At 40.8% G+C, this 11,937-nt stretch overlaps 1 protein-coding gene across 1 annotated transcript; it reads right to left on the bottom strand.

The window, feature by feature from the left end:
- Nucleotides 1–1,845: 1,845 nt before the first annotated feature.
- On the bottom strand, nucleotides 1,846–7,561 carry MXD4 (MAX dimerization protein 4). Its single transcript, XM_009076177.1, has 3 exons — nucleotides 7,421–7,561; nucleotides 4,221–4,380; nucleotides 1,846–3,290 (listed from the first exon to the last, which is right to left on the bottom strand). Exons 1-3 carry the CDS (start codon nucleotides 7,559–7,561, stop codon nucleotides 3,142–3,144), a joined length of 450 nt encoding a protein of 149 aa, XP_009074425.1. The 3' UTR covers nucleotides 1,846–3,141.
- Nucleotides 7,562–11,937: the final 4,376 nt, after the last annotated feature.

Genomic DNA, 11,937 nt, shown 5'->3' on the forward strand with positions numbered 1-11,937 from the left:
TAATCTCACAGAAAACAGTTTGCTTTTTGCAGCCGTGCTGTGGTTACAGGTATGGATGTGCACATACATGGACGCACACACATGGAGCATACCCACAAATATCCAGCTTTATAAGAACAGTAAAAATAACTATCTTTGCATCCCAAGGTGCTATGGCCACAGGTAGTGCTGTGCTGCTTGCTCAGCAGCTGGAGAACTGTGTCCCTGAAGCAATGTCAGAGCCCCAACTGTCCCCACGGGTCAGCTGGGGCAGAGCTGGAGCTCTGCTAGGGGGGCAGGTGGCTGCCCTGACCAGCCACCAAACCTGACACTTGGAACTGTAGTGCCACTGCCTCTAACTGGGCTGCTTCTGCCTGGGGGGCTGTGCCTGAAAATTCCACCTTAAATTGGGCTGTGCTTGAGGGAGAATGACACAGGCAGTATGGTGTAATTTTTCTTTACCAGCATAATAGCTCCCAGCTGTAATAACTGAAAAAGTAAAAACAAATAAACCCTTTTTATTTCCACTCAAGATTATTCGAGTAATTTTTATTGAAAATATAAGATCTACAAAGCCATGGATACCCAGCGTGGAAGAACTCATTAAGTTAGCACATTCATCTTTAAAAGGAAAATTTCAGGTTGACCTAAGGTACAATAATGTTCAATTTAAAGTCTTGTTTTTCCTTCTGTAAGTTTCAAATCTCTTTTCATTAGGAGGTTCTGTGCAAGAGCTGCTTGTCATGAAAGGAAACACTTTACAATTCATGAATGTGTTCATTATATAATAAATGAACAGCAACAATATACTAGCCTTTTTTTTTCCTGTTAACAGTCGTGTGTTAAAGTAAACTCTTTTTTTTTTTTTTCCATGATTTGGAAATTAGTTACATATGCACCAAAGGAGCTAGTAATTTCTGCTGCTTGTCAGCTACACACAATGAGTATATTGCTGTGTGCTTTCCCCAACAACGAGGATTTTAGTAATATGCAAGGTGTATAGAACGTAATACCAAAACCTGCATCACAGAAAAGGTTAATTGTTTTCTTATTCAGCTGCCAGAGTTTATAACCTTGGGCCCCTCCCCAGAGCCAAAGTAGGGGTGGCCATCCATTAGGTTATGTAAATTAAATGTATACGTTTTCCTTGTTGGCAAGTTCCAAGCAGTAAGCGAGAGTGCAAACAAGGATCTGTAAGCTGCCACAAAATGTATTCATATTTCTACTCTGTGTTGTAAGAGCCAAAGGGAGGACACGTATGTCAGATGTTGAAAGAACAACTGAATCTTTGTTTTTGATCATTATGGTCAGTCTGTCATGAGGTCTTGTATCCGAATGCTAAAAATGGCACCACACTTGGACATCCCATAGCCTTACACAGTACGTTTGTGTTCCCCTAGCACTGAGCACTGGTCTCACAGAGACCCTGACTTTATAAGCTAACAAAATATAGATTCGGGTGCTGAAGAATCCAAGGGAGGGCTCATACAGAGACAATTCACCCTCGCACCAAAACCTAATTTTATGATTTTACTTAAAGCCACACTGAATCAGTTGTGAGAGGGTGAAGATATAAATGCACCTCTCTGCTTCATCCGTAAGAAGGTGGACAACTGACCATTTGAACAGAGGGTCTCGAAACAAAGCTTAGTTGTCCTTTAAACAATGAAAAGGAGAGGCATACATAAATGGTCACCAAGGCACAATATGACAAAGGTGAAGAGTCCCTGAGACTCTGGTCTGGGTCTGTACCATTCCCCTCCCTATACAAGTAAATGAGAACATTTAGGAAAATATAATACAAAATCTCTTACAGGAAATATAGACTACACTTGCTAAAATCACTTCCCTAAAAGTGTTTATAGCTTTTTTCTTTTTTTTTCTTTTTTTCTTTTTTTTTCTTCTTTTTTTTTTAAAAGACCTTCTTTAAACAGATAATGCAAAGACTGGTCCATTTTTTCTTACCCGGCAAGCCAAGCTCTAATGACTTCACTAAGCAGAAGTTGTATTAAAATACATCTTCACAGTATTGCTACAATTTGGGTAAATATGTTCTGAACAGCTTGATGAGTACTAAATAAACTTTGCTGTTTTACAGCATACATTTAAATTTTTTTGCACTTTTTAAAGAATAGAAAATGCAATTATAGTGTGCAAAAGAAAAAAAATTAATTAACCTCTAGCTGAATACTGTAATTTTAAGCCATGCCTTCCATAAAAATGTATTGACATGTGTAAATAGAAGAAAAGAAAAAAAAATACAAGCAAACAGATTTCATTTCCTTGCAAGGAAAAGATTAACTATCATGAACTGGATCACTTGAGTTCTGTATTCTTCAGAGAAAGAAATGAAAACAACAACCCATAAAACCACTGAAATGCTTCAAATGTCATCCACTCCACGGTAACAGGTTAAAACTGCCACGTTGCTTTCTACTGCTCCTGTTAACATGGATAGAATGATTTGCTGCTGGTTGGATATTGAACACAAAAAGCAAAAGAAAGCTGAGATCATCCCACATGAAGTCATTATTAGAGCTGGCTTTTCCCCCATTTTGAAGTACAGTAGTGACTTGTAAATATGACCTTTTCTAAAGATCATCTGAGATTTGAAGATTTATCTGCCTGCTTCACCCAAACAACTGCTGAAAGAATTTACTCTATGGAGCCCACTCTACAGCATTCCAAATGTTTTGGGTTGGTTTGGGTTTTTTTTCATGAAAAAAATACCACAAACAGCAGTTTTAGGTTTTTGTATCTCTGAATCGCTAACACATTCTAGGTTCCATTTATTCTTCCGTGTTTGAAAATGATTTCTGCAAAATCAAAATAACTGTCAAACTCCCTTACGCCATGCTTCCAACAGTTTGAATTTAATACTTCTTGAATGGAATGACATAATTTATTTCCTTTAATTTGCAGTATGGCTACATCAAGCTAGCTTTAAGTCACAACTGTACCTAACCACAGTTCTCTGCAGCAAACCCATGATTTACAATATCTAATATTGTGGTTACAGTGCAGGGAACCGTGGGTAAGAAACCTCCATTGTCAGAGTACTGTGGTTGGGGTTTCCCGGAAGAGTGGCAGTTGACACCTCTGGAATATTCATATATAAGTGCTTCAGTCAGATGGTCCTGAGTCGAGCAGGGAACTCAGGCACTATGAGAGCCTGGCATTCAGTCTGCGGGAATGTGTGTAACCTCCGTCACTCGAACCGCTTTGCAAACTGTAGTGGTCTTCAGCATCACTGGCACTTCCAATACTGTCCATTTCACCTGGAGTAAACTCCATTCCTTCAATGTCTACTTCTAAAGAAAACATAAGAAGGCACATTTTCAGAAAGGCAGCAGTTGCAGCACTCATGGGCCAGTGTCAATCGACCACTGGGTGAAACCTGAATCATACCTCATTGTCAGTAATTAACAACGAAAGAACTGGCACAGTAATTCCCAAGGAAAGGATCATCTTGTCCACCTGAGAATTAAAATCCCTTCTGTCCTCAACCAAATGCTGTCCCAGAACTGTTCCAACCTGCACAGACACTGAGTGAGAAAACCCTGGCGCTCCCAGGCCGCGGCACTACGTTCAGGGTATTTCACCCCACACAGGTGTCGGCTGGCGGCGACCGCGGGGCAGCCATCTGCGTCCTGAGACCAGCACACAGCTCCACTGCCCCTCAGAGCTCGTCTGGGAGAATGCTCAGGCACCAAAACACTTCCAAAGGAGAAAACCAGAAATGGCGACAGGCAGCTCGAGGAGCTGTGTCCCAAATGAGAACCAAATGCAGAGAACCCTTGATGATCGTTACACAGAAAATGCCTTAAAATTTCACAATAAATGATGTGGAATTCATTTATTCCCACAAATGAATTGAGCCCAGTAAGAATTATTTTTTTTCCGAGAGGAAATATTATGCCAGCCTTACCAATAATTACACTAAAAATTCAAAACATTAAATGGTAATTGTTTCAAAAACTGGCAAAAACTCATGCAGGATAAATAGCTTTAAAAATACGCCCAGTATTAATAGCTTCAAAACTAGTTAGGAAAAAAGTATTTTTCAAAAAAATGTAGAAAAGATGCAGTAGGTTTTCATTCTTCAAATCACATTATGAAACAATTTTGCCTGGGTTTTGTTTAAAGCTTGGGTTTAGCTCTAAACGACGTTTTCTGGTTTCCCTACTTCCCTTTTCCTTCCTGCTCCTGCATGTCCCTTTCGGAAGCCCTCGCTGACTTACCTTGTTCAGAGTCAGTGGATATTGTTGATCCCATGCTGTCAGTGCGGATTCTCTCCATGCCCTGCACGGATAGCTGCTCCAACCTGCGCTTGAGGTAGCGGTGCTCCCGCTGTAATTGTTCCTTAATGTTCAGAGCTTTCCGGTCCTGCTCTTCCAATTTCTGAGAGGGACACAGACAGAGGCAGCTGAGGGGTTTTACCCGTGGTAAGGCAGAAGTAACTTAGGGTCTTCTCATAAACAGTAATTTAAAAGCAATTGAAGCGTTTGAATTAATGAAAGTTAAAATTGAATTAACTTGAAAAATTTAATTTTTGAGTTAGCATTCTGTAGAGGTCAGTGGAATTTTAGCAGGCTAAGGCAGAGTTGAATTTGTTTAATTTGTTTCACAATAAGATATATGGCTACAGGGGGAAAAATAATAACAAGCAAAACTCTCTCAGAGACTCTCTTGCCACGAGCAGACGTTCCTTGGCTAGGACTGAATTATTGTTGCCTTGGTTGTGGGCAATATTTAAATCATTCTGTCAGGCCAAACTGGCATCATCTTTGATAACTGGAGCACAGCTCAGGTCTCAGTGAGAACATAACATCTCTTGAGGTGAAATAAGAGATTTATCTATCACCATCCTCAGCCTCCTGAATGCTCTCCCTCCTACTGCAGGACATGGAAAATTTTAGCACTTAAAAAGCTTCATTAACAATAAGCAATATCAATTATATATAGTAGGAGGAATTTACTAACAATTATCTTTATTCCTGCACTTTCTTTCCTTGAACCTCTGCAGAGCAAACATGATAGTTCTGTGGTACAATCAGTGGTATTAAACCAAAATTTCTCAGCAAACAGGCCGTGAAAGGATCCTACCACATCTCTCCCTAGAATCTCCCCTCTGAGAGAATAAAAGCACTAATTTTGCAAATACAAAGAATACTTCACACCTGGTAAAATGTCGGTCCAAATGCAGTGACAGAAATTTCCACTGAACCCTCTTCCAAATCACTGATAGCCATTTAAAAAAAACTGACTATATAATTAGGGAAGAAAAGTGTAATGAGTATGATGGGATTAAAAGCATGAAGGACACACAAATCAAAATACCTTTTTTATTATAAAAAATGATCTAACTGATGCAGTAAATTACAGGTTGTAGCAGTAAAAGCACTTATAAGAAAGAGCAGATTTCTCTGTGAGCTGTGTTTACACGACCACTGAGATTTAGGAGATGTGCAGGGAGTGAATGCAGCTGCTGACGATGCCTCCCTGCCGTCTGAATGAACCTGGGCTTGGTTTTCTGAGGAGAGCAGGCTGGGACAGTGCACAGCAAACCACAAGCAAAACCGTTTCAGAGCTTTTGCTGTTCCAATGCAAGCCTGAAATAAAAGCATTTATCTCTGAAAAAAGAAGTGACACTCTTGAACTGGGCAGTTTCCTGGCTGCAGCCTGGAGTTAAACCCTCTCCCAGGCAATACACCCTGCAGATATGCATCATAGGTTGATACACAATGTTATTATAAGAAAAGGGGTTGGTACATCCATGTGCACAACAAACCAAATGTGCCCAATTGATCAGATTTCCTTTTCCTGTATTTTCCTGGCTGCAATCCCAAACTCTAACAACTATTTTAGGAATGAACTCCAGTGATTCATATTCAGGAGACTCAAACCCATCCAATCTTTCAGAGCAAGTTTCAGTATATGGGAGCGTGTGTGCGTGTGTGTGTGTGTGTGTGTGTGTGTGTGTGTGAGAAGTTCAAACCTAATGACTGTGTTGGAAAGGCAGCTGGGCACGGGCAGGCCCTGGCAGTGCAGCAGAGAGGGAGCTGACCTGACAAAGGGGAGCAATTAAATGGCAACCCGGTTAGGGCAGGTTCAGTTAAAATCTTAAAAAGAAAGTTAAACTTCAGTCTGTGTTTTCAGAAAATGAGTACTTGGTACTGTGAGCGATGGATTTGGAAAGAATCTGTTCCTAGCTTTTTTTATCAGCAGCTGAAATGGTAACTCCAGGGCTAATCTCTCTCACTCGCCACTTGTAAAAACAGTTTTTCAATTTGTATGCATAAGCCCATGATAGGGGGGCAGCCCAAGACAAAAACCACATGCAGTGCCTTTCATGCATGTTAGCCTGAATTATAAACAAGAGGCCAAAATCTCAAATGGTAAAAACAGGGATTGCCCAGCTGGAGTAAATGTGCTTAGAAGAGCTGAGGAAGCAGCTCTGTAAACCTGTTCACAAGAATGTGTTGTTCTTAAATTAATCTTTAATTCTTCATATGAATTACACCCATTTCTGTAACTGCAGTGAATCCTAATGCTGTGCATCTGCAGGCTGTTCTCCAAAAAATTCCAAGATTACTGGCAGTGTTCAACCTTTCCTGACACTTTGCTTGACCTGTTTCCCTGTAACACTGACAAAATGCCAGAGGAGTAATTATAGTCCTGGACACAGCAGCAGAAACCTGTTCTTTAACTTTTACATTTGAATACCTCTTTGTCTTATTTCTGCATATAACCCTGTTGCCTGAAAACAACGACAGTGAAAATGGGAGTGAAGGTGTCTTTGGAGAGAGGAGGCCTGAGGAATAATTCCCTTTGAACCACCTGTGTGAATGTAGAACCTGCACTGCTGCTGGATCACAAGTGAAATTTTGAGCTGGTTTTTGTTTTAAACTTGTAACAAGAGGAGCAGCAACCAACAGAAGATTGCATTTAAATTTTGGGTTCTTTAAAATGATTGTGAAATGCTCCAGAATCTGGTCGGCAAGATGTGGGATGGGGATAAGGATAACTATTAGTTATAATCCCTTTGACTCCATTATTTTTTTCAGCATGAATGGATCTGGCTTTTCAACACAATGCTACTTTGCTCAGTCCTTAAAAACCAAATGTATCAATCAAAGAACAGCTTTGCTACATCTGTATTGTTTTTTCAAAATCCTGTGTAAGTCATTAAGTACATTAGTTAGCAACTAAGCAGAAAGCACAAAATCACTGCTGTATATATTTGAGACTGCTGGGTAAATTGCAAAACACACAACCTTGATACTGTGACTGAAATCCTTGCAACTAATAAAGGCCAATATATCCAGAAGATTGGACATATGGATATGGATTTTGTGTGAAAATTAGTTTCCCCTCTGTGGATACACATTCTGGATGATTCTGCTTTAAATGAAATAAAACCACGGATGAATGTTTTTACCTTGATATGCATCTTAGCTCTTTTCAACAGACTGAGAGTGGTGTGCCTGGTGCTGTCCGGCCCAAGAGGCACGAGCTGCTTGAGCTGCTCCAGATATAGCCGCAGTTTCGCCCTCCTGCAACGATCAGAAACGAGGAGCATTGTAGTAGTTGCACCCGAACAGCATTTCCTACATGCAAACACCATCTGTTTGCAGGATCTCTGTGCACAACTCGAGTCAACGGTGGCTTCCTTTCCCCTCCCTTTGGCAAAGTTTCAGACTGAAAGGTCACTTGAAATGCAGTAATGCTGCTTGGCACACTCAGACAGGAGTCTCATACCTATAGTTCAAAGCAGTTTGCTCAGCCTGGTCAGCCCCATCTCAACCAAGGGGGAGGTAAGCTGGGGGATCTGAGAAATCCAGGCAGGGCTGCACTCTCAACCTATGGCTGGGTAAGGAATTAAATCTGGGGCTTGGCTCCCACACAGTGACTCTGCAGGCAGAGGCAGAGCTGTGGGCAGCTGCAGACCCTGGGTCCCCTCTCCCCATCAGCCCTGCCTGCTGCCATAGGACACACTCCTGCTATGCCAGGCAAGGGCATCTGTGCAGCTCTGCACAGCTCAGAGCTGCTTTCAGCTGTGCTTTATCAATATATTCTAACAGGGAGGTCCTAATGTCCCTTTCTGCTCCGTTCTACTGACCCTCAGTTCCAATGAACAGACGTTCCTCCTCTCACTGTACAGAATTTATTATAAGCACACAAGAGAAAACACTTCCAGCCATATTCCTCAACAGCTGGGTCCTGCTTTCTCTGTTACTCCCTTGCAAGTATCACTACTGCTGCTCTCACCAATCTCTCTTGGACTAATGACATCAATCCATCAGTAAAAAGAGGATGAATTGGTATTTCTACCAATATTTGGTTTCCAAACTACCTGTGAGAAAGAAGCTGACAACACAACAGTCCATGAAACAGTGGCTTCACCTATCCAAAACAAGGCAGTGGTGAACCAAAGAACCACGTGCGAGTGTGTTTCTACAGTTAAATCCAAAGATTTAATCTCTCCAGGTTTTAGTTCACAATTCTTCAACAAGAATCCACACAGCTCTGCAGTGAGACAGAAATGGATGCAAAAGTGCTTCCACGAGCAACATAGCCACTATTTTCCTTTCTGCCAGTTAGAGACACAAACACATGACCTGGAGCATTCCAACGTCCCTGCACAGCCGTAAGAATAACAAGTGTGAGATGAATAATCATCTTTTTCAGATCTGCACGAAGGAAACCAACGTTGCAGGGAATCTTCTGGTCAATAATGAACTTTCTTTTGAACAATCAGCTCAGAACCAGATTCCAGCATCAGTGTTTGAAATGCAGCTGAAGAGGATTTAATATGCACCAAACGACAAATTAGACATGTGCAATTGGAATGATTAGTGCAATGTGAAAACAACCTGAGAATTAACAGGTAAAAAACCCAAAGCAAAATAAAATCTAATTAAAATACAGAACAGTAATGACTATGCACTCACACATTTAGTTCTGGCTGCCTATAAACCAGCAATGTATTAGGTAAAAAAAAAAATAAAAAAAATCAAAGAGCCTTTCTATAAAATTAATTCCTTCTTCAAGCCACTTAGGGAGAAAGGAATATTGGGGAAAATGGGATTCATAAGAAAAAACTGATGACAGACTTTTTGTTTAGGCCTGGGGTTTGTTTTTAAATACAAGGTTCTAAAATTACCCACCTAAATGCTTTTATTTAAACAACACCAACTAAGACCGGGTCAAGTATTCACAAAAATAGTCCCATCAGATCACAGAGTGCCCCTAAAGCTGCTACCTTAAACTGGGATATTGATCTTTAAAATAGTGCAATACCTGAATTAGGGACTACTGGTATTTGTACAGAGAATCCTAATCAGGTAAGTTTTTATTTCTGTATCTGTAATCTCTAACAACTACCTGGCTAAGTCTGCATTTTAACTACAAAATCTTGCTTCAGGGACCAAACTCAAGTAATCTTTTTGTTTTCTAAATGGCCTCTAAACACACACGCAATCGTCTGCGTCACTCAGCACAACTTGGATGCAACTGTATTTAGACAGCTGACAAGAAAGTGGGGACTGCAGATAAAGGAGGACGTGGCAAGGAAGAGGACAAGAATAGTATGCAGGTAGCAAATAAGAGAGTTAAATGCACTGAAATGGAATGATCAATATAACTGAAGTAATTAAAAGTCTGATAAGGAATATACAGAACTGTTGTTCTGAGATCTACTTAGTATTAATCCCGGAAAATGTTACTGAAACCAGACTACATACTCAACTTATCTGCCTCTATTGCTATTTGAGGAAAGGCTGCTTACCACAGGGAGAAAGTAAGGCTTTAGTGTACTTCCTTACCATCATCTGGGGAGTTAGTTAACAGAAATACTGCCAAGGTTCAGGGGCATGGCTGTGTGCCCTTTTAAAGCACTAATTCTTTTATGTTACCTGCCAGCCCGGTAAGGCAGGACTTTACAGGAGTGCCACAAAGAACATGGGACTGGAAGCTAAGAAGAATATTTTAACTGACGAATGAGAAGAATTAAAAAAGAGCTAAATATTAACAAAAATGCTTTAAGGCATTCTCAGCACTAACGACTGACAGCAGTAAATATAATAAACACACTTGCTGAAAGACCTGCACTAACTTCATGTTTTTGTTTGTAAAGGGACTTTTTCACCCAATTATTCAGCATCTATGAATCTACTGAAGATTTTAAAGCATAAGCTTTACGCAGATCTTTACATACATGCCACTTGCTGAAAGACCTGCACTAACTTCATGTTTTTGTTTGTAAAGGGACTTTTTCACCCAATTACTCAGCATCTATGAATCCACTGAAGATTTTAAAGCATACGCTTTACGCAGATCTTTACATACATGCAGTATGTTTGTGTGACCAATCCATATATTATAATTGATGGCCTAAGTTGTGAATGTACAGGAAGAAAACCAGCCCAGCACAATTCCTGTGGTACTGGTGTAAATATCCCCACGTTTTTAATTCTGCACATCTTAGAAAAAAACTATAAGAATGTAAGAAAACATTTCAGGCATGTTATGTTAACAGATCACACCAGCAGGAACAAGGGACTCAAACTTCACAGCAGATATGTTGTCTCGTACAGGCTCTGCCAGCACGAATTTCTGTCTTTTTCTGCAGAGACCTGACAGCTTTTACTTTCCCTCAACTGCCTGTGACCACCGGAGGAGGGAAAGGCACTTACAGAGGTAATCGCAGCCAGAGCTGCTTTGTGTTTTGCAGCTTAAATTCTACCTTAAAAATAAGCAAAGAAAAAAAGGCAGCCTGATCTCAGAGCAACAGGGTAACAGTCTCTGTGCATGAAATATGGTCAAAGTTGGATGATTGTGCTCTGCTCCAGCCTCAAACCCTGACTGCTACACCTTCACCCACACCACACACAGTGTCAGGCCAGGACACCAGTGCCTACAGAACTGGGCACTTTTCTCACCTCATGCAGATGCACAGAAATATCTCCCTTGTCACTAGTACTGAATTCATCAGGGAAGATAGTGATCTAAGGAAAAAGCCAACCAAAATCCAAATCCTCAAGCCTGCTGCTCTACATTTGGGGTATAGCCCCATGTATGGAGAGCTGCATGAGTGTCCTGTCTGATTTACCATGTTGTCCTTCGTGCCAGATGATAAAGGGGTTTCAGATGTTCAGTGTTTACAACATGGTCCTATCAATCTGCATTTCAGCTCTCCTAATGCTCAATAGCCCACAAACTGGTCAGTGTTCCATTGCAGTGGCCATGTCCAGGAGCTGACAGCTGGCTCCTCACATTCACATCAAGGAGAAAGCAACTTGCTGACAACTAACCCAATGGATACCAGCTGGAATTGCCTTAAACTGGTGTTGAATCCACATAAACCAAGATGGGCAGTGAGAACTCGTAGCAGAATGAACCCTGCAGCCCCACAACATGGAGGGATAAAGCAGCAAAGCACTGCTGTTAAGGATTTCACTACAAAAAAAGGACATCCGCCACGTTTGAAGACCACCCACTGACTCTAGTCCTTGGAGACTCCAGTTTGCGCCAGAAAAGCAGGTTCACCACTTCTCAAAAAAAAAGTTGCCATGCAAAGGTAAATTAAGATTTTTTTTACCCTAACCCACTTCAAAAATGTGTTAAATGAGTCTAATAAATCATGGTCAGTAAGTTCTGCTGCATGTATGAAATCCCAGATGCAAATCCATTGTAGCACACCAAAAAATGGAATACTAAGATGCAGAGGGGGGGAAAAAAAGCAAACAAAAAAGTTTATTGTTCACCCTAGATAATCTTCATTCCAAGGAAACTGCAACAGCTCCAAGAAATTCCTACAACTACTTGATGGGTGGTTGCAATGGGAACAAAATACTTCTCAGTAATGGCAAATAATATAACAAGAGGCAAAGGCTGTGAATTGGGAGGTTCAGGATGGACATTGGGAAACCAATTTATTAGGGCAGTGGTGCACAA

This window comes from Acanthisitta chloris, unplaced genomic scaffold, assembly GCF_000695815.1.
Source record: "Acanthisitta chloris isolate BGI_N310 unplaced genomic scaffold, ASM69581v1 scaffold12116, whole genome shotgun sequence".
In the NCBI taxonomy this organism is placed as follows: domain Eukaryota; kingdom Metazoa; phylum Chordata; class Aves; order Passeriformes; family Acanthisittidae; genus Acanthisitta; species Acanthisitta chloris.